Source organism: Antechinus flavipes, chromosome X (genome assembly GCF_016432865.1).
Source record: "Antechinus flavipes isolate AdamAnt ecotype Samford, QLD, Australia chromosome X, AdamAnt_v2, whole genome shotgun sequence".
Classification (NCBI taxonomy): Eukaryota; Metazoa; Chordata; class Mammalia; order Dasyuromorphia; family Dasyuridae; genus Antechinus; species Antechinus flavipes.
In genome coordinates this window covers 80,538,085-80,562,144 of record NC_067404.1, presented here as the reverse complement: position 1 = coordinate 80,562,144, position 24,060 = coordinate 80,538,085, and the positions used below count along the sequence as shown (strand labels likewise).

General features: G+C 41.8%; 1 protein-coding gene across 2 annotated transcripts in view; it reads right to left on the bottom strand.

Moving 5' to 3' along the window:
- LOC127542481 (speedy protein E4A-like) overlaps positions 1-24,060 on the bottom strand; it is a 37,174-nt gene that overhangs the window by 12,975 nt on the left and 139 nt on the right. The window contains exon 1 of one of the 2 annotated variants that reach the window (XM_051968128.1): positions 23,450-23,777. The exons of the other annotated variant lie outside the window; for it this stretch is intronic. Within the exon in view, the coding sequence (XP_051824088.1) occupies positions 23,450-23,460 (11 nt within the window). The 5' untranslated portion in view covers positions 23,461-23,777. Of the gene's footprint in view, positions 1-23,449; positions 23,778-24,060 lie in introns of those variants that run through there. 2 annotated transcript variants of the gene reach the window in all.

The window sequence follows — 24,060 nt, the reverse complement described above, 5'->3', positions numbered from 1 at the left end:
GGAGCGGGGAAGAGCACATGGTGGAGCTGGGGAAGAGCACATGGCTGGGAGCGGGGAAGAGGGGAGCGGGGAAGAGCACATGGTGGGGAGCTGGGGAAGAGCACATGGCTGGGAGCGGGGAAGAGCACATGGCGGGGAGCTGGGGAAGAGCACAGGGCGGGGAGCGGGGAAGAGCACATGGCGGGGAGGGGGAAGAGCACATGGCGGGGAGCTGGGGAAGAGCACATGGCGGGGAGCGGGGAAGAGCACATGGCGGGGAGGGGGAAGAGCACATAGCGGGAAGCGGGGAAGAGCACATGGTGGGGAGCTGGGAAGAGGGGAGCGGGGAAGAGCACATGGCAGGAAGCGGGGAAGAGCACATGGCGGGGAACGGGGAAGAGCACATGGCGGGGAGCTGGGAAGAGCACATGGCGGGGGAGCGGGGAAGAGCACATGGTGGGGAGCGGGGAAGAGCACATGGTGGGGAGCGGGGAAGAGCACATGGTGGGGAGCGGGGAAGAGCACATGGCTGGGAGCGGGGAAGAGCACATGGCGGAGAGCTGGGAAGAGGGGAGCGGGGAAGAGCACATGGTGGGGAGCTGGGGAAGAGCACATGGTGGGGAGCTGGGAAGAGCACATGGCGGGGAGCTGGGAAGAGCACATGGCTGGGAGTTGGGGAAGAGCACATGGCAGGAAGCGGGGAAGAGCACATGGCGGGGAGCTGGGGAAAAGCACATGGCGGGGAGCGGGGAAGAGCACATGGCGGGAAGCGGGAAAGAGCACGTGGCGGGGAGCTGGGAAGAGGGGAGCGGGGAAGAGCACATGGTAGGGAGCTGGGGAAGAGCACATGGTGGGGAGCTGGGAAGAGCACATGGCGGGGAGCTGGGAAGAGGGGAGCGGGGAAGAGCACATGGCGGGGAGCGGGGAAGAGCACATGGCGGGGAGGGGGAAGAGCACATGGCGGGGAGCGGGGAAGAGCACATGGCGGGAAGCGGGGAAGAGGGGAGCTGGGAAGAGCACATGGTGGGGAGCTGGGGAAGAGCACATGGTGGGGAGCTGGGAAGAGCACATGGCGGGGAGCTGGGAAGAGGGGAGCGGGGAAGAGCACATGGCGGGGAGCGGGGAGGAAAGAGTGGAACAGGGGGAGGGAGTTGGGGGGGAAACTAATGGAGAGAGGACTAAAGGTAAAAAAGTACTCATCCAGGAGCATGGGCTCCAGGTCCAAGGCTACCTAAATTGACCTCAAATTCCAGCTCATGTACTAGAAAACCATTCAAAGGGAAAGCAATAGCCATTTATACATCACACTATGCTAAGCATTGTTTCCAAATATTATCCCCATTATCCTTAATTGTCCTGATTATGATGATGATGCTATTATTATTCTTTATTTATATATTATATTTTATTTATATATTCTGTATATTTATTTTTATTGATATAAATTTTATTGTTATATATTTATATGTAAATATATACTTATTTTATATTTTTATATACAAATATATATTTATCTTATGTTTATAAATATATACTTATTTTATATACAAATATATATGTATCTTATATGTTTATAAATATATACTTATTTTATATTTTTTATTTATATATAAATATATATTTATTTTGTATATTTATATATAAATATATATTTATTTTATATTTTTATTTATACATAAATATATATTTATTTTATTTATATATAAATGCATATTTATTTTTACATATATTATTTATTCTCATTTTACAATAGGGGAAACTGAGCCAAATAAAGATTTTTTAAGTAACTTGCTGACCATTATCCCTGCCCCCCCTCCCCAAGAAGCGTTTGAGGCTGGATTCGAGTTTGGGGTTTCCAGACCACCCTCTAGCAACCTCCCCTCACTCTCTTCTGCAAAATGGGCATTTTGGATTAGTAGCTTAGGAGTTGCTAGGCGACGCAGTGGGTAGGGCACGAACTTGAAGTCAACAAAAACAACTTCTTATCTGACGTCATCCCCTTATTATGACGATTTAGGGCACCCTTAACGCGGGAGACATACTTAGACCCAACCTCCCGGGATGGTGGCAAAAATTAAAATGAACTAATATCTATATCCCGTAAGGTGATTCATCAATTCTAGCTCTTCGGATCGCCTCCCATGCAGCGGGGGGGGGGGGGGGGGGGGGGGTTGAGGGTAGAACGGGGGGCAGAAAAACTTCACAAATTTTGGAGGGCCGGACTAATTAATACAGAATTAGGGGCGTTCTGTCTCTGCTCGGCCCCAATGCCCGCTGGGCACCCTGGCACCCAGGAGCTGTGGTTACAAGACCGTCGCTCTCGGGGTCCCTTGACCTGCCTCCCTCCCCATCGATTTACCTGGGTCTTGACGGCCCGGGTTGCGGTTCGTTTTCTTCCATAGTTGTGCGAAGTGAAGGCCCCCAAAGGACCTTCGGAAAAGACGGTGACCGAAAAACTAAGGTCCGCGGACCCGACCGGGCAAGGGCTGCGGAGAACCACCGAGCTTCAGGAGCACGAGGCGGGGTCTCCGTTCCCTAGCACTGCCAGCTCACGACTGCGCACTGAGAGCCAGGGCGGAGCCTTAAGTTCCCGCTCATAGAGGACTGCTTGCGTAGCCCGAAGTTCTAGGGTGGGGGATGGGCCGGGGCCAGGGCCAGGGCTGACATAGGCCAACAAACGTCACTTGGGGAAAGAAGTGAGGGAGGGGGCAGGGGACGCGACTGTTGTGCTCCGATCCCCAATAGGCCAGTTTATTAGTCTGTAATGGAAAAACTTAGGGCTCCCCAGTCCTGGGCCCACCTTCCCAGTCAATCAATGTAGGGCGGGCCTGCGCGGTAGCACTCACAAGCTTGCCGCAAATAAAGTTAAGATCAAGGTGAAGGAGCAGCAAAGTTCAAGTTTCTGGCCCCTTTTCTGCCTCTGACTTCGAGTTTAAGCATGGCAAGGGGAGGACCTCAGAATCATCCTGGCCAAAGTGAGGCTCGCAAGCAAGGGGCTCTCCCCTGGCTTGTCTCCATCTTGGGCTGGAAAAAGATCTCTTTCCCACCCCCACCCCCCCGGGGGGAAAAAAACCCCGACAGGGGCTGTGGTGAGGAAGGGGCAGGAGAGGGGGGAGGGGGAAGAAAGGGCAGTAAGGGGAAGGAGTGCAGTGATTTGGGAAAAAATGTTGCCCTGACTTCGTGGTGATCGGGAGTCACTGCCAAACTATGCAAAGGCGCCAGGACGCTAAAAATTCAAATTTGTTGTTTGTTTGTTTGTTTTTTCTGCAAACATACAAGTTCGGAACTCAAAAAAAAAAAAAAAAAAAGAATACTGATCAGAACTCTACCCAAGCTTATGGAGTTGCCAATTACGTCCAAAAGGCAAAGAAATCATTTCTGTTTTATGACCTTTACAACGGAGCCAGAATCTCTCACACAATGAACAAGGAAAGGAGAAATAATGGTAGGGGAACATGCTCCCCTGTAGATTCTGAAGAGCAGGTCCACATCCCTCATAACAATCAATCACTTGATGAGATGACCTTAGCAATGCTACTAAAACCTGCTAGTGCTAAGACGATACAAATTAACGAAACCTAAAGTACCTCTTGAAATTGACCTTCCCTTCCAATATTAATTTATTAATATGATAATAATAATTTTAGTGTGTTTATTTAATTAGACCCAACAGAAGCTAAATACTTTGCTCTACTTTTCCAATCTCGTTCTTAATCACCTTCCAGATCAAAAGAAATATTAAAAATATATGGCCGAGGATGCCACTTTTATTTGTTCTTTTATCACTTGTTTTTAATGAAAATATCTGAAAGTTGGGGCAAGAGGTAGTCAGTAGCAAAATACTTTTGAGGTGGGTCAGGGTCAAAGGAGAGGGGAGAGAATCCACGGGGGAAATAAAAGTAATAGTCATTGGGAAAATAATTTTGAAGCAAGTTTCTCTGATGAAACCTTCAGTTCTCAAATGTATAAGGAACTGAGTCAAATTTATAAAAAAAGAAAGAAAGAACCATTCCCCAACTGATAAATGAACAAAAGATAACAACTATGACACAGGGCTATAAAATCATGCATTATCCTCCCAAAAGAGGTTGGTTTTTTGTTTTGTTTTGTTTTGTTTAAAGAACAAGGGCCTATATCTACAAAAATATTTCTAGTAGCTCTCTTCTCAGGGCAAAGATTTGGAAATTGAGGGGATGCTCATCATTAGGGTAATGGCTGAATAAACTGTGGTGTGTGATTATGATGCAATATTATTGTTTTCTGTGAAATGATGAGCAGAATGCTCTCAGAAAAAAAAAAAAACTTGCAAAATCTTCCACGAACTCAAGAAAAGTGAAATGTTCTGCAGGACAAAGTGGTAACAATGTTGTCTGACCAGCAGCTATGAATGACTGCTATTCTCAGTAATAAAATGATCCAGGACTGCTCTGAAAGACTAGATGAAAAAATGCTATCCATATCCAGAGAAAGAACTGATTGTGTCCGGATACAGATTAAAGCATCCTCTTTTATTTCCCTTACTTTATTTTTATTGAAGGTTATTTGGAGGAGGGGGAGGGGAATCTATGTTTTCTTTCACAAGGTGACTTTTATGGAAATGTTTTACATAACTTTACATGTGCCTTCTTAATGGGGGGTGGATTAGGGAGGAAGGGAGAGAATCTGGAAATCAAAGTTTCAAAAACAAATGAAAAAAAAATTTACATGTAACTGGAGAAAATGAAATATTAAATATTAAACAATAAAACCAAAAAGAAATATTTAAAAGTCAATCATCCATTTTAGTTGTCAGTGAAAAGGTTTTCTCTTGTTATATTTCTCAAAGTTAAGTCCATAAAAATTTAAATGAAACTTAAAACTTTTACATATTTTATGACACTCCATCTTTGTTCTCTCCCTCCTTTAAGGGGATAGAGAGAGAAATACAGATATATAAATATCACCATATCACCTAAAAAAGATTGTAGCACTGTGCAGACCTGAAGCTACACATGAATAAACACTCATTTAAAAAGGAATGGATGGGAAGCCTGAGGACTTATTTTCCTAGCTGTTTAAATTAAGAATTTGAAACAAAAAGGGACCACAAATTCAGAACAGTAAAAATAAAAACAAAAACCACTGAATTAAAAAATAATTTTGTTATTAAATAATAAATAATTTTATATAATAAAATATCAATTATTAATTAATTAGCAATTAGCTAAACCAATACTTAATTGTTAATTCATTTAAATTTAAAAATTGATTTATATTGTGAGACATTGATCATTAATTAATGAATGATTGATCTACTAATTAATGAAATCAATTAACTTATATAATAAATATAAATAATAGATAATTCATTAAATAAATAAATGATAAGAGCTGGTTTTGTATATAACAATAATAAAATGAAATAAAGAGATAAGCTATTGGTTAATATGATTTTAAAAGAGAGGAGAAAAACAAATCACTAGTATCAAAAATGAAAAGGGTAAATATGCCACTAATGAAGAAGAAACTAAAGAAATTATTAAGTTATTTTGCCCAATTACATGCCAATTAATTTACAAACTTAAGTGAAATAAACATACTTACAAAAATATAAACTGCCTAGATTAATAGAAAAACAAATCGAATATCTAAATAAACCTATTTTAGAAAAAAGAAATTCAACAAGCTATAAATGAGCCTCCTAAGGAAAAAAAATCAGGACCACATGGATTTACAAGTAAATTCTGCCAAATATTTAAAATTCCTTGTCCTCCTCTCACAATGAGATTTTTAAAAAAACAAACAAACCTCTTCAAACCTCTCTTTCCATAAATCCAAACTATACTTCTCACTGCTCTCTCATTTTGCCTCACATTTATACCGTGCATACTGCTTCTAATTTACCTAAATGATTAACTTCTGTTAAATCATTCACAGACAAAAATATTGTGGTAAAGTAAAACATTTTCCTAAAATTAAATTTTGCCATATTAAGATTACTTCCTGATTGAAACAAGACTAAGTTTATAAACTGTCGATGATAAATCCCACCCTTTCAATTTTTCCTACTTTAAAGCTTTCTTAGCATTTTCACACAGTGAAGTCATCTTCTTTCCCTACACTAAAACAATGAATCTATCCCTCTTCAAGGACAGAACACTGTTAAAAAAAAAAAAAAGTCCAAATATTTTTTGTATGTAACTTAGTTATTACACAGATTCTTTTCTTCCCTTGGAAAGGAAATTTAAAAAAAAATTTTGTTTTGCTTATATATATTTTCAAAATATATGCAAAGTCAAAGCTAAAGTAGATTCACTCAAAAGAGAAAAGTAAGGAAACTACACTAGTCAACCATATCAATCAATATTATTTTATACCATTTAAAATAACTAGACAGTAGGAAGTTGTAATATTGCTGTGGTGTAGGAAATGATGAGTTGGTGGATTCAAAAAAATATGAAAAGACTTAAGAAGAATGATGTTATCCACCTTCAGAGAAACAGAGGACAAACAAACATAATATGGGTATTACACAGATGCATAAGTATGTATGATTATAGCTATCTGCGATTGTGTTTGTGTGTATGTGTATGTATATGTATGTGTGTATATATATCCTACCATAATTGTAGCATGCTGGGGAGGGGAGGAAAGAAAAAAGAAAAAGAATAAACTCAAAAGTGCACAGCAGGGAACAAAAGAAAATCTACAAGGAAGCAAAGACAAGAAGGACAGCTCTGAACTTATTTTATAAGTTTATATATACTTAGAGACTTTCTTGAAATGGAAATGTATTGCTTTATATTTCGAATTCTCTCTTTTGGTCTGCTATGCACATGCAATTTTTTTTATTTTTCCATTTTGTATTTAAGTTTACAATAAATACCTTTTAATTAAAAAAAAAAAACAGGAATAATTGGACCAAAAATCTGGAGGATCCAAAAGTGAAATTATTTTGGAAGCAAATTTTATCAGGTCAGAATCATTGAAACCAGTTCTATAAACTATAACTTGGGAAAATAAGATGGCAGGATACAGAGTTAGTCATTTTAACAGGGAATGTGAATGAGATGAACTGTCCCATAAAATAGAAATGGATAGCAGAGTGGATTAAAAGCCAGAATCCCATAATATGTTGTTTACAAGAAACACATTTAAAGCAGTGATACATACAAAGTAAAATTAAAAGGCTAGAGCAGAATCTATTATTCTTCAGGTGAAGTAAAAATTAAAATAAATAAAAAGCAGGGGTAGCCATCCTAATCTCAGATCAAGCAAAAGTAAAAATTCATCTAATTAAAAGAGATAAGGAAGGAAAGTGTATCTTGCTAAAGCAAAAACTGATCTAATTAACAGAGTTAAGGAAGGAAACTATCTTGCTAAAGGAGACCATAGATAATGAGGCAATATCAATAGATAATGAGGCAATATCAATTATATATATATGTATATATATATGTATGTATGTATGTATGTATGTATGTATATGTATATGTATATGTATATATATTGGTATAAGCATCCAAACCCCCAGAGGAGTAGTTAAGAGAGCTGCAAGAAGAAATAGACAGCAAAACTATACTAGTGGGGGGTCTCAACCTTGGTGTATCAGGATTAGATGAATCAAACCACAAAATAAACAAGAAAGAAGTCAAAGAGATAAATACAATGTCAGAAAAGGAAATTAAAGCAATAATAAATACCTGAAACCATTAGCAAGCACCATATGTAAATGGGGATAAATTAGAAGCACTCCAAATAAGATCAGGGGTGAAACAAGGTTGCCCACCACCACCATTACTATTCAAGACTGTATTAGACATGGTAGCTTTGATGATAAGAGAAGAAAAAGAAATTAAAGGACTTAGAGTAGGTAATGAGGAAAGCAAATTATCGCTCTTTGCAGATGATATAATAGTATACTTAGAGAATCCTAGAGAACCAACTAAAAAACAATTCACAACTTTAGCAAAGCTGCAGGATACAAAATAAATCCATATCAATCATCAGCATTTCTATAAGTTACCAACAAAGTCCAGCAGCAAGAGATACAAAGAGAAATTTCATTTAAAATATCTATAGATAATTAAGAAAAATATTTGGGAGTCTGTCTGCCAAGACAAAGTCAGGAATTATATGAACACAATTATAAAACATTTTCCACACAAAGTTAGAGCTAAACAACTGGAAGAATATCAAGTGCCCATGGGTAGACGGATCTAATATAATAAAAAAATAACAATTCTACCTAAAGTAATCTACTTATTCAATGCCATACCAATCAAACTTCCAAGAAACTACTTTACAGACCTAGAAAAAATAACAATAAAGTTCATCTGGAAGAACAGAGGGCCAAGAGTTTCAAGAAAAAAATGCAAATGAAGATGGCCTGGCTGTATCAGACCTAAAACTATATTATAAAGCAGAGGTCATCAAAACCATTTGGTACTGGCTAAGAAATAGAGTAGTTGTCCGATGGAATAGGTTAGGTTCACAGGACAAAACAGTCAATGACTATAGAAATCTAGTGTTTGATAAACCCAAAGAACCCAGATTCTGGGATAAGAACTCACTCTTTGACAAAAATTTCTGGGAAAATTGGAAAACAGTATGGTAGAAACTAGGCACTGACTAATACCCAAATACCCAAGATAAGGTTGAAATGGGTTCATGATTTACACATATGGAATAATACTATAAACAAATTAGGAAAACAAGGGATAGTTTACCTCTCAGATCTGTAGAGAAGAAAGAAATTTATGGCCAAAAAAGAACTAGAGAACATTATGACATGCAAAATGGATAATTTTGATTATATTAAATTAAAAAGGTTTTGTACCAACAAATCCAATGCAGACAAGATTAGAAGGGAAGCAGAAAACTGAGAGGAAATTTGTATATCCAAGATAAAGGTCTCATTTTGGAAACAAATAGAGAATTGACTCAAATTTATAAGAATGTAAGTCATTCTCCAACTGATAAATGGTCAAAGGATATGAATTGACAATTTTCAGATGAAGAATTTAAAACCATTTCTATTCATTTGAAAAAAAAATGTCCTAAATTACTATTGATCAGAGAAATGCAAATTAAGATGACCCTGAAGTACCACCACACATCTCTCAAATTGGCTAAGATGACAGGAAAAGATAATGATGAATGTTGGAGAAGAGATCATAAAAAAAGGGAAAAGGACCTCCATGTGCAAAAATGTTTATAGCAGCCCTTTTTGTAGGGGCAAGAAACTGGAAACTGAATGGATGCCCATCAGTTGGGGAATGGCTGAATAAGTTATGATATGTGAATGTTATGGAATATTATTGTTCTGTAAGAAATGACTAACAGGATGACCTGGAAAGACTTACATGAACTGATGTCAAGTGAAATGAGTACAGTCAAGAGAACATTGTACACAGCAATGATGAGATTATTTGATGATCAACTCTGACGGAAGTGGATCTTTTCAACAATGAGATGGTTCAGGACAATTCCAACAGACTTGTGAAGAAGAGAGCCATCTGCATCCAGAGAGAGAATTGTGGGGACTGAGTGTGGATCACATAGAAAAAAGCAAGCAAAAAAAAGGTGAAAATGCTTTCTCAATTTTTTTTTCTTTTTTGATCTGATTTTTCTTAGGTAGCATGATAAATATGGGAAAATGTATAGAAGAATTACACATTTAACATAAATTATTTGCTGTCTAGGAGAGGGATGGGGGAAGAGAGGGAAAAAAAATTTTGGAACACAAAGTTTTGCAAATGTGAATGTTGAAAACTATCTTTGCATATATTTTGAAAATAGAAAGCTATTATTTTAAGAAAGAAAGAAAGAAAGAAAGAAAGACAGACAGACAGAAAGACAGACAGACAGACAGACAGACAGACAGAAAGAAAGAAAGAAAGAAAGAAAGAAAGAAAGAAAGAAAGGAGAGAAAGAAAGAAGTCAGTTCCCTGAATACATCAAAATAAAATTTTTATATCAGTCCAAAGAAAAGCTTTGTTGCTGGCAGCTGCAATAACACTGCAAAACAGATCACTGAGACAGTAATCAGAAAGAATGAGCTCTCCAGGTGATTTTGGACTGAACATTCTCTCTGACATTGAGGTCTATGCCAGATGTGTATTCTTAAATCCCAGTATCAGAAGCAAAATCATACCTAAGACAGGATCCCTGATTAAACCACTGCAGCACTGATAGCAAACCAGAGCCAGAACCACTTCTCAGTGGTCAAAACAAAAACCAAAGTGCCAATCATTTGTTTAAACACCAGGACCACAGACAAAGTGTTCAAACCAGAAAGAACCACATCAAGACAAGTTCAGATATCTGAAACTGAGAACTAGATAGATATCTCCAAGGGTAAATGTTACCTCATCCCCTCTAAACACGTTCGGATCAGACCCAGGATAAATAAATGAGATCTTTGCCATGAGTACTTGACAAATTTTCTAGCAGTCAGGCAACAATCATATAGTAAGCACCATTAACAGAATTATACTGTATTGGTCTCTAAACGGTGAAGAGCTAAAAACTGCACAAAGCAGGCCTGGAGACAGGTTTTAGAGCTCAAGTAGCAATTTAACTCATTGCTTTCAGAGCGAGGAATACAGTTTGCAAACTGGAAGTTGTCCCGAGCGGGGGACCTCTTCCTGTAGCAGGAAAGGTAGAGATTTTATACACAAAACCTAAGTGGAAAGGTGGATTATAATACAATCATTCCCAGGGTTTGATTGGTTTCCCATGACAAGCCCATGAGTGCAGGCCAAGATGGATGTTCTCCAGGCCTATGGGAACAGTTCTTAAGAGATTGTTTCAAATTCTGGAGTTCTTTACTTGGTGGGGGACAGGCCCAAAATTCGGCCTCAGGAATAGATTCTGTAATCTTTGATTTCACTTCACTTGATATACACAGGGGAGTATCGTGAAGAATTGGTTGATCATTTAAGTCAGAGTCTGCTGGGGAAATAGTGGCTCTGAAAAATCTAGATTACTAATCTTTTCATTATATATACCATATCAATAATTACAAAAATCAAAATAATTTTCACGTTCCTTCCTTCTGACCAAAGGTCGAGACGACCCCGAAGATCGATGAGGGACGTTCATTTGAGACACGATTTGGATGTTACGTACAAATAAGTGAGTTACAAAGTGAATGGTAAGGCAGATGGCAAGGCAAATAAAGAAGACAAACAACAGACCAGGAAGGACAGAAGGGACTATGCTGCCAAAGTTTCCAGGCAACCAGGAGAGTAGATTAAAGAAACGTGAGGGGAAGACATGCTTCAGAGATGTTCTGATCCCTGTTCCATAAATCTTCAGCTTTCTTGTTTAGAGCACTGAGGTCTTCTTGTATTTGAGAGGACTGGTTGACATAGAAACAACATTCCCCCTCAATGACAGTGCCCTCGCTATTTCTCCCCTACCTCCCCCCCCCACTGTTAGGGCAGCCAGCACCCTACGGTTTTGCAATACGATGAGGGCAAGTGAATCAACCTGCATTTGGAGGCTGGTGACAAGCTTCCCTGTACAATCCTGGCCCCTGGCAGATGGGGTACGGCATGCCCAAAGTGGCAGTGATACCGGTCAGGAATCCAACAGAGGGCAACAGGGCTGCAACGGGCAAGAAAGCCAGCCTCTGTTGCTGATGGAGGGACAACTTTAACTAGAAAGGAGCTTCAGCGGAGTGGTTCCCTGGAAATAGGGACAATTTGGCCATAGTGTAGACAAAAGCACAGAGACTTTCCCAGAAAGGGATGTGGAGAGCTCCCTAAGAAGAAAACTGTGAGAGGAGGCAGTTCGACAGCAAAGGTAAGGGTACTAAAGGGTATATTCCAGCTTCCAGGCAGGGCTGTTTAGCTCTGGCAATGTCATGGAGCAAGAAGCCTTCCCGGGACTCCCACCCTAACCCAGAAATTGAAAAGATGCCTTTAGAGTTGCATTTATTGAACAAAAAAGGCAGAGGTCTGATGTCTGATTTGTTAGGACAGGTTGCCACACTCCACGGGCTACGGGGGGGCTTCTACACTGTTGTAAGATGGCCCCGTGGCTGTGGGAGCTGGTCCCGTGGCTGTGGGAGCTGGCCAGAGGACTCAAATGAGGCATTTAGGAAAGCAACCCATCTAGAATTCAGAATAAACGTGGAATTACATTGCATGGGAATTAATGATCCAAGGGGAGGGCCCATGTTGCCACTTAGGCTCTAGATGCAGAGTGGACCCTGAATTTTTAGAGACTCACTCCTAAGTGAAATGGAACCTGTGGATAAGGGTCTGATATGCTAGGGACCCTAAAACCTGGTATTAAAACCTGTTATTGCTTCTTGGTAAATTTACTTGGTTGTTGTTGTTGTTGTTGGCAAGGCAAATGGGATTAAATAACTTGCAGGGTCACAGTTAGGAGGTGTTGTGGGAAGTGTCTGAGCCGAATTCGAATTTGGGTTCTCCTGATTCTAGGGTCAGTGCTCTATCCACCGTACCACTTAGCCACCCCAGTAGATTTACCTCAAGGGCCTCCTATGGTAATGTTCTGCGAATGAGGAGAGACATAATGGTAAGGGACATTGGCTGCTCCCTTCACATCAGGTGCTGCTCTGTGAAGCAGACTGGGACTGGGTGACTTCTCAGGCCAGAGAGGATCGGGAGGTTTTGGAGGTCAGTAAAACAGAACCCTCCCACGGGGGTCACGATCCAGGTTTCTAACGGGGGTGACAATGGTTAGAGCTTCAAGGCGTTGGGACCTCCAATGAACACCACACCCAATTACTTAATCTGAGCATCTCAGAGAAGTGTTCTCTGGGGCTCCTGAGGGGATGGTTCAGTGGGAGCAGGGCAGCCACACCTGTTGACCAAAGGGAGGGGATTAAGCCTAGAATAAACATCCTAAACCATACAAGTTTGAGATAAATAGAATGTAAAAGTGGAAAGAAGAAAACTGCCACTTTGATGAACCCTGAGATTGGTGCTGAGAGGCCAGTGACAAGGAGAGAAAAGGTTTAGTTTCAAGAGAGTAACTGCAACTTGTAGCCCACTTTCAGTTTGGGGAGGAACAGCTTTCTGGGTCAGATAGTAGTTTCAAAGAAGCTGAAAACACATCAAGATATTCCGGAGAGAGCATCTCCGGTACACCGAGTCACCCGGTTGGATTAGGAGCTAAACCTCAGGTGGGATTCCTAAAGAATGGGATTGGGAGACAAGTTGGTAAGGCTCGGAGTTAACCCAATACACAATTGTCGGAGGCAGCCAGTAACTGCTATGCTTCCCAGCCATGGGTACTGTTACCATCTCATAGGGACTGAGCTTGTGAGAACCAAATGCTTTCGCTCTAAGGCTTAGGAGGGCTAAAGGAAGAAGGCCTTCGGGCCGGGAGAATTTTGCAAGGAAGGTTCTGATATTAAAATTAATATCAAATTAAAATTAAAATAATAACAAAGTGATTATCCAAACTCTCTCAACCATTCCTGATGCCAGGGGTAACTGCTGAGGGACTGGCCAGGACACTGTAAGCAGCCTAGCTAATTAAGCTCCTGTGAAATGGGTACCTCTGCTACTGTGTATTTCTTTAGGAACCCCTCTTGAAGGAATGCTTTTTTCTAGGAGGATTTTTGCCACCCCAAAAGCTGTGGCTGTACGACAGGGGAACACTTCCACCCACTGGGAAAACATACAGACCACAACCAAAACATATTTGTAACCACGGGTGGGTGGAAATGGAATAAAGTCAATCTGCCAGGCTTCAAAGGCTACATCTGGGAAAGGAAACTGCCCACGAGCTGGCTGCAGAGGCTTGGATACATTTTGCTTGAGGCAAGAAGGACACTTCTAGAGGCTGTGACAGCAGCCTTATGAAAACTACCCCCCCCAGTACTTTTTGGGCTACTTCCACCAACTTTCCAGGTCACCAGTGGCTGAATGAATGAAGACATCCCATCATGCCAAGGGATGATTTCTTAGGGGTAGTACAGATCCCTTTGAACTAACCCAAGCTTTGCTTGCTTTGGGATCAGCTTTCTTTTCTGGGCTGTGGCTATTCTTTCATTAGGCTAAGAGGCTTGGGCAGGCCTTTGGGGTCAGAGAGATAAGCTAAGGCTGTACCCAGGGGGCAAAGTGAAAGTTCAGAGGGACTCCTGGCAGGGGACCTGTGCCCTGGGTAATTGGAAAAGTTAAAGCTGTGATTTTAACTGCTTGGTCAGCCAGTCTTTTCCAAGTGAACGAAAGTCCTTTTCTGGGCTGTGCCCTGGAGTTTTAATTACTGCTAAGGCCTGGGGAAATAGCAAACAGTCTAATCTGCCCTAAGGAGGTGAGGAAACTCCAAAGTTTCCCCAGTATCCCAAATCCCAAAAGCACAGCTGCTGTCATCGCAGACATTAATGCTTTTTTCCTTTTCCTAATTCCCAAGCCCTGGCTACTGCCTCCAGTTCCACTTGTTGCCCCATGGGTACCAGGTGATGAAGCTTCAGCCACTTCCGTGGTAATGGGGTCGCCCTATTTAGCAACCAAATCTCCTTCCTCCTTTCTGAGGCATCCCAGTCCAAGTCTGCTCTCCCCAAGAGGGTTTCCTTCAGGTCCTCCCAGGGAGGAAGCAAGACATCCCTGTTGCCCAAAGTTTTAAGTATAATTATCCCATGAGGCGAAAATTTTCACCACATTTCTATGGTAGTGCACCAACAGCTCTCCTTCAGAAAGGAATCAATTCAATGGGAGAGAATAGCTGAGGAGGTCTCAAGCTGGGGGATGTTGGAGAGCAGACTTCAAAGCATCGGACTTCTGAGCTCCAGGAAAAAAGCTAAGAACTCAGGTTCCGGATCCTTTAGGAGTCCATAAAGGGGGAGGGCAAGATCTGAGAAGTCAGGGATCCGGAGAAGTCAATAACCTGCCAGACGCAGGAAGGCGCGGAGCTGACATTCGGTGACAGATACAGGAGAGTGATGACTCTAGGACGATTCCAATCTAGGCAAAGGCTGGAGGCACAGAGGTAATGTCCAGGGAACCTCACAGAGAGGAAGGCAAACAGGGGTTTGTCCCTAGCTGCAACTGGCCTCTTGGTGCTAAACCATTAAGGAGGTTCATAGAGTCCCTGACAGAAATGTCACTGGGCGGGGGAGGGGTGGGGGAGCAAAGGAGATCCTCACCATACAGGAGGAGGGCAGAGTCCTCAAAACCTAAGGAGGACAAATCATATTTTAATATCTGTGAAAACTAGGATGGTGACTCAGTGACTTCCTGAGGCGGGACTGTCGGGGGACTGTCATCCCTTTCAGATACAAGTAAATTGGCTTTCAGGGGCAACTGGGATTGAAAAGAAGGCACTAGCCAGAATGGCCCCAGTGGTGCAAGGTGAAGCAGTGTGGGGATCCGGGAGGACAGGTGTTCTGGGTATTACAAGGGCATTAGCTGCTTGGGGATCATGCATGAGTTGCCAACCCTGACCACTAGACTTACAGATGGGAAAATGGCTGTGTTCATGTGGGAAGTACAGAGAATAATGGAACCCTTAGAAAGGTAAGCACTGAGAAGGAGCCGAACTCCCTCCATGACCTCAGTGCTGAGTGGGTACTGCATATGCAAGGCAGGGGTTAAGATGAGTCCAGCTGCACAACCATAGGTGGGCACTGATAACTGACCCTGGTCAGTACCCTCTGAAGCCCACAAGCTGGAGGGAACTTGCTTAAGAGTCCCACGGTCAGAGGGGTTTAAGGGAAAGGGGGGCGCTTTCAGAAGTGGAGGGTGTTTTTGTAATGGCGAGAAACTGGAAACTGAATGGATGCCCCTCAGTTGGGGAATGGCTGAATAAGTTATGGTGTATGAGTCTTATAGAATATTATTGCGCTATAAGAAATGATCACCAATCTAGGATATACTGCAACATATCTAACATATAAAGGACTGCTTGCCATCTAGGGGAAGGGGTGAAGGGAGGGAGGGGAAAAATCGGAACAGAAGCAAGTGCAAGGGATAATGTTATAAAAAAATTACCCTGGCATGGGTTCTGTCAATATAAAGTTATTATAAAATAAAATAAAATATATAATTAAAAAAAAGAAATGATCACCAGAATGACCTCTATAGTGCCTTCTTTTCAATCCCAGTTGCTCCTGAAAGCCAATTCTTATTTGCTTTTATCTGAGAGGAATGACAGTCCCCCGACGGCCCCACCTCAGGAAGTGACTGAGTCACCATCCTATTTTTCACAGATATTAAAATATGACTCGTCCTCCTTAGATTTTGAGGACTCTGTCCTCCTCCGGTGTGGTGAGGATCTCCTTCGTTCCCCCCTCCCAAGACATTTGTGTCAGGGACTCTGTGGCCCTCCTGGAGAGACTTCCATGAATTGATGAGAAATGGAGTAGAACAAGAGAACCTTGTACACAGAACCAAGAAAAGGGTGTGATCATTAACTCTGATGCAAGTGGCTCTTTTCACCAGCAAGGTGATTCAGACCAGTTGATAGACTTGCGATGGAGAGAGCCATCTGTATCCAGAGGGAGGATTGTGGGAACTGGGTATGGATCCCAACAGAGTATTTTCACCTTTGTTGTTGTTTGCTTGCTTTTTTCCCTTCTCGTTTTTTCCCTTTTTGATCTGATTTTTCTTGGGCAGCGTGATAATTGTGGAAATGCAAATAGAAGAATTGCACATTTAACCTATATTAGATTACTTGCTGTCTAGGGGAGGAGTGGGGGAAGGAAGGGAGAAAGAAAAAAGTGGAACAAAGTTTTGCAAGGGTGGATGCTGGAAACTATCTTTGCATGTATTTTGAAAATAAAAAGCTATTATCAAATAAAGAGATTTAAAAAAAAAGAAGTGGAGAGGGTGTTGGGGATTAATGACACAAGGAAATGGTCCCTCCTGGGTCAAATGAAACAGTGGCCTGTAATTTATGGAGCATCACATCCTAGTGAGTGTCTAGAAGCGTCAGGAACCAGGGCAAAGGGGTGAAAGGCACCGATCCCTCTGATAAAAAAGGAGAGATATGGGCCACAATGGTCTTATTAACAATCCCCTCAACTGAGATATATCTTTGACTCCAGGGAGGGGTTTAAAACTGAGAGTGTGTCACAGGTGTCCAGTAGAGCAAAGGCCTCTTGCCCCTGGATGAGCAAGAAACCATCCCCAGGAGGAGTCATGGGGAAAATGGGCATGGCCTGAATATCCCCCTCCCTGTGCCAGCCCTCCTGCCAGCTTCCTTGGAGCCAAGCCATGCTGAGGGATTGGAATTATAGGGAGGGGCCCTCAATGTTTTCTGGAGTACTTTCTCTTGTTTCTCTTCAGCATCTCCTCCAGCTCCCCTTCTGTATCCTTTCCTCAGTGGCTGGGTTCTCCCCAAGTAAATCAAACTCCTGGCCTGATTGATTTGGATGGTACAGGGGTGGGGCTATAAGAGATGGGCTGCCGCAGCTACCAAGGAGTTGCAAGGAATCATTTCTTTTGGGCTTCCCTAAGTTCCTTTTTCTTGTTTTCATTCTCCTCTGCCAGGGTAACTGCCATCCATGCTGCGGTCTCAAGGAGAAACCCAGTATCAGAAGTGTTGCCAATCATAAGCAGCTTAATTTGTTTTAGGTATGGGTGGGTGAAGATTATGAACAAAGTAGGAAAGGAACCCATCTACCTTAAGATCCATCTCTAGATCTTCTAAACCAGCTTTTTGACACCAATTTGTCATCTCCCCTTTCCTGTCCAAGGCAACCGTGAGTTGATTCAGATCCAGATCCCTAAGTCTGTGTGAAGGCAGGGGATCCTCAGTGGGGCCGGGGACACTCTTTGGCAGTAGTCTGGAGTTCTCCACACTACCAGACCTTCCGACCAGAGGTCCTGACATGGAGGTCTTTCTGGGCAAATTCGGGCTTACAGCCTGAAAGGGAACATAGAAGCTTGGGATCTGGTGAATGGGTATAGTTTAGGTAGTTTGGGGAGGTTAAGGAGATTTGAAAATGATTTAATCTTTCCTTTCATTGATTCTAATTTAGACCTATATTCTCTTTCCTTTGCCTCTGAATATAATTTATTATAGCTGTCCCATTCAAGAGGCCGAGGTTCCTTATTCATCAGTTTTTGTCTCAGATGCTCTAATTTAATCCTCTCAAAGCTGCCCCCAATGAGCCAGCAGACTTTGAGATCATCATTAGTCAAATCTACCCAATCCTGGAGATATGGGGGACAGTCAGAGCTCTGTCTCATGCGTTTGAAAGGCACATGTTCTGGGGGAGAGTCAATGGGAACCGCCTCGACCTTCCTTTTGCCTCTACCCCATCTCTGTCACCTCTCGGAGGTAATTCAGATTCAAAGATAATCACACCATCTAACTAACAAGATCGCATAAGACACCAACACAAGTGCCCTGGAAAGGGATAGGACAATACAAATACATAGATACAAATAATCCTCCCTACCGTGCTCGCGATCCACTTAAATTACAAGAGTAAATATTTCAAAACTCTAACCAAGGGCACAATTAAACTGTTACAAACCACGTGAGTAATTCTTACACAAACAAAATTTACCTCCTGCAGAAAATAAAACCCAAAGTCCTCAGCTCCACATGCATTTATTTTTTCTCCCAACAGTATTTTATTTTTCCAAGTACACATAAAGATAGTTTCCACCGACGACGCATTCGTGTCCCGGCTTTCCCACATTCTCTCCAACATTTATCAGTATTTTTTCCTGCTACCTTAGCCAATCTGAGAAGGGTAAAGCAGTTACCTCAGAGTTGTTTTAATTTGCATTTCTCAACTCAATAATGAATCAGAGCATTTTTTTATATGACTAGAAATGGCTTGAATGTCTTCATCTGAAAATTATTCCTATCCTTTGATCATCTATCAACTGGTTATTACATTTGACTCAGTTCTCTCTATATTTTCGAAATGAAATCTTTATCAGAAACACTGGCTGTAAAAAACTGTTGCCCAATTTCTATCTTCTCCTCTAATTTTGGCCGCATTGGTTTTATTTGGGCAAAACCTTTTTTTTAAATTTATTGTAATCAAGGAACCATTTTACATTTCATCATGTTCTCTAGTTCTTCTTTAGCCATCGATTTCTGCCTTCTCCACAGATCTGCTCTACTAATCTGCTTAGAGTATCACCCTTTAGGCCTAAATCATGAACCCATGTGAACCTTATCTCAGTATAGTCTGTGAAATGTTGATCAAGGCCTAGTTTTTGCCATGCTATTTTCCAATTTTCCCAGCAAATTCTGTCAAATTCTAATTTCAGAAGCTAGAGCCTTCGGGTTTGTCAAACACTAGATTACCAGAGTCATTAACTACTGTGTCTTGTGAACCTAACCTATTCCACTGACCCATCCATCACTCTCCTTCTTAGCTAGTTGGACTCGCGTTTATTCAAAAAAGGAGAACTCACTGTCCATAGCAGGACATGCATTTATCAAAGAGAAAAGACACATGCAATAGCCTATCCACGTGCCAAAACAAAACAGGCCTTACCCAAGCAATCTGGATGATAAAAGGGTACCTGGGATGTTCCTCACAGGGAAAGGTGGGCCGGATCAAAGGCCGAGCCTGACGGCAGGTAGAGCAGAGAATTGGAACGCTGAACTTGCCAGATGCGAAGTGTTGGAACTCGGGGGAAAAGGTCCAGCGGCACCTCGTCCCTTCCCTCACCTACTAGAGTTCAAGGCTTCACTTCTATGTCCACCCCTTAAAACTGCTGCCACCCATACATACCGTATTTACTTGGTCTCTAAACTGGGACCAGCTGGAGCTGCACAAAGCAGGCCTACAGACAGGTTTTAGAGATCAAGTAGCGGTTTAATTAATCACTTTCAGAGTGAGGAATAGTTTGCAAAGTGTAAGTTCTCCTGGGCAGGAGACCTCTTCCTGTTGAGGAAAGATAGAGATTTTACACACAAATCATAAGGAGAAAAGGAGGGGGGAAAGAGATTACAATATAATCATTCCCAAGGTTTCATTAATTTCCCAGAAGAAGCCCGGGGATGGAAGACAATAGAACAAGTATTGTTGCACATTAAGAAATTGTTAAAAGAACTCTGGGAAGACACTAGTTCTTTGTTCGTTACTGATAACTTATAAAGAGCTGGCAACTGTTTATCACCTGATTAATTATGGACTCGGGATGACTATGAAAACAAGAACCAGTGAATAGAAGTGAACTCTAAGATCTTGTGAACAGAGAGAATGAGAATATTCTTGATATCTAAGTTGAAAAGTCCTGAAATAAATCAAAGCCCTGAGGTGAGGAATAAAGTGTCTTGAATTCAGATAACACCCTTGGGGATGTCCAGTGGATTTTCCAACCAAAGAAAACCCATGAAAAAGTTTTTCTAGTTTTAGGAGGAGGTGGGAGGGGGGATAACATGAGGCAGGAAGGCCTGGTCATGAGATCCCAGCCCCCCTCAGTAGTCCGAGCAAGGACAACCACTTCATTCCGGCTGTTTTGCCCTTCATCACATGAATCCCGGTGAAGGGGGGCAAGGACATCAGAGGCCTAGATCCAGCTTGAGCCGGCTTCCCCCGTAAGGCAAGATCTCAGAATGGGACTTAAGGCCAGATTTAGCTCAACCTCAACAACACCGTCTTGCTGAGAATCCTACTGATGTTCTGACATTGCTAGGATCATTCAAGGAACGGCAGGTAACGTTACATTTGGTATTACCAATTTCTGTCCTTATATCAACAATTTTCTGTCCAAGGAAATGGTGTGAATCATTTGTAGAATGTGACAAAATGAAAGAGCCTCTGGGTGCTCCTTTTGAATTTCTGAAATTTTAACAGTATTTTTTTTTCCAAATACATGCAAAGATAGTTTTCAACATTCACCTTTGCAAAACCTTGCTACAAAGTTTTCTCCTTCTCCTCGCTCATCCCCCTCCCCGAGACAGCAAATGGTCTGATACGGGTTCAACATGTGCAATTTTTCTAAACACATTTCCATATTTGGCATGCACTGCAAGTAAGATCAGTTCAAAAGGGTAAAAAAGGCAGCCAGGTGGTGCCCTGAACTCAGGAGGACCTGAGTTCAAATCCAGTCTCAAACACTTAACCCTGGTCACTTAACCCCAATTGCCTCAGCAAAAAAAAAAAAAAAAAAAAAAAAAAAAAAAAAAAAAAAAAAAAAGAAGAAGAAGAAGAAAAAGAAAAAGGAAAAAAAGGGGGGGAGGGGAACAAGCATGAACAACAACAACAAAAGGTCAAAATATTATACTTTGATTCGCAGTCTCCATAGGTCTCGCTCTGGATATGAATGGCATTTTCCATCACCAGTCTATTGGATTTGCCTTGGTATCAGTCTGGAGGCTTCTGTATCCAGGAGTTGGCAGGCCTTACTTAGGATAGGCTAGTGCACTACATGCAACCCTGAGTGTCGGTGTCTAACTCCCATCGTATTGAGAGGGTTATTATGAATTATGGGATTGGGAACATCTTGGATGTTCTCCCACTGGCCTAATCACACCTCCTTTTTCTTTGCTATATGGGAAGTTTGCATTTATATATTCTATTGCAAGTCAGCCAGGTGGCGCACTAGTGCATAGAGCCCTGAGCCTGACATCAGGAAGGCATGAGTTGGACAGGAGTAAAATATCAAATATTCTATTATAGCTCAGTTGATATTTAATGACTTCTGGGACTTGAGGAAATAGCCAGATGATAGAAATGAAGAAACTATCGTTTATTTGGAAAGTATGTGCACTTCAGACTTTGAAAAATTAACATGTCGGAAGAGATTTCCCTTATAATGGTTGACATAAATTTGCTGGAGAAAAAATTGCTCTCTCTCTTATCTGGATCTCAGAAAATAAGACAATGGGATTTCTCCTTTTATGATAGTGGTTGCAACTTGAAAATAAATGCAGCCGATCCTAATATGATTATACCAAAAAAAACAAACAAACCATGGATGTATTTTCTAGGTTGGATTTTGTTATTCATGATTAAATGATTTCCTACTGACCATTTTTATTATAATTCCTCTCCCATCAAGTACTAAAAAACTGCATCATTATGCTTTTCTCAGTAGGGCTATAGATGAAGATTCTGAAATTTCCCCACAAAGTCAACGCAGCAAATAACTGTGGCCATTGACTTTGTTTTGTCTTTCCAAGTTATTGAATATCCTCTCGTTATATTATCATTAAAATTTTGCATAAAATAAAATCATGGGCAGAGATCCTGGAATGGTTTGCCATTCCCTTCTTCAGATGATTTTACAGATGAGAAAACTGAGGTAAACTCAGTGACTTGCCCAGGGTCACACAGCTAGTCAAAGCTGGACCTAAATAGGAAGATGAATCTTGACTCCCAACCCAGGGCTTGGTCCCCTGCAGTGCTGCCCAGCCACCCCTAATCACGAGGAATCAAAAAGAACACAAAAAATATTTAAACAATGCAGAAAAAGCCATTGATGCTGCTCATTAGTTTGTAAATGATAGAGCTTGGGAATGGTTTAGCCTTTCATATCAAAAATACAAATCAGATCAAGGGCTACTTGTGAACCGATCCAGGCATCCTGGAGAGCAATTGGGAACTAGGCCCAAAGAGCTAGCTAGCAAACTGTACATACCCTTTGATCCAGCAGTCTCACTACTGGATCTGTAGATCAGAAAAGAGGGGAAAGCAGCCACAGGTGCAAAAATGTTTGCAGCAGCCTTTTGTGCAGTGCTAAGGAATTGGAAAGTGAGTGGATGCCCCTCAGTCGGGGGATGGCTAAATAAGCTACGGCATATGAATGTAACGGAATATTATTGTTCTAAACAAAATGATGAACAAGCTGATTTTAGAAAGGCCTGGAAAGACAAGAACTGGTGCTGAGCGGGGACCAGAAACAGGAGAACATGGTACACAGTTAACAGCAAAATTGGATGATGATGGACTACCATAGACTTAGCTCTTCTCGGCGATACCGAGCCAATTCCAATAGACCTGGCATGGAAAATGCCATCCCCAAGCGAGAGTATGGATCAAAGCAGACTATTTTCACATTTTCTGTTTGTTTGCTTTTTCTTTTTTGGTTTTTTTTCCCCCTTTTGGCCTGATTCTTCCCTCACAACACATCCTATCATATACATCATACATGGATCACCTATCCATATGATATACCATCTATATCATACATGTAGAACCTAGATGAGACTGCTTACTGTCTTGGGGAGGAGGAAATAAAGGGGGAGAAAAAAGGAGGGAGAAAAAAAACTTGAAACTCCAAATATTATGAGAATGAATGCTGAAAACTCTGTACGTGTAATTGGATAAACAATACATTCTTGAAAAAGAATTTTTTAAACCACGAGCTAAACTTATTTGCAGATAATCAGCAAAATGTTTCTATTATGTGCCAGGCACTTTGCTACATCCTTGGGATACTGATAAAAATGTCACAGCCCTACTTAAGAAGGGAGACAACACATAAGACTATATACACAGTAAACACCAGATACTCTGATAAAGGAAGGAACTAATCATCATCATCATCATCAAAACAGCTAACTTTCGAGGTTTGCAAAGTGCTCTTACGCATATTCCATCCTTACAGCAACCCTGGGAGGTGGATGCTTCGGATTATTCCATTTTACAGCTGAGGAAACCGAGGCAGAGAACGACCCCCCGGATTGGCCCAGTTTTAGCGGTCGAAGGTTGGATTTCAACTCGGGTCTTTGAGACTCCCGACGCCAGTCCCCCCGCACGGTGCCACCTAGGAGCTGGGCCCCCCGTATTTAGAAAAGGCTTCGCGTAGTTTAGATGAGAAGCTGAATCTGGCCAGATGGGATTCAATGAGACAGCCGAGGAGGAGACGGCCTAGGGGCACGGGGATGCTCCTCGGGCACGTCCCTGCCTCTCACCGGGTCTCACTTTCCCCACCTGTAGAATCCGGGGCCGGATTACATGCCCGGGATACCTTCCAGGGGCAACATCCCACAAACCTTTGAAATCCAGGCTTCATTCATTGGACATCACGGCATCAAGTAGGATGCTGGGTAAATTCTGACATAGAGAGCCAGGAGATGCCCACATTGTGGGGGCAGAGGGGGTGAGAGCAGATGCTAGGGAACGGATTGGCCCCGAATCACACAGGGTTGCTGTGAGGCTCAAATGAGAACATGCATATTAAGTACTTTGCAAACTCG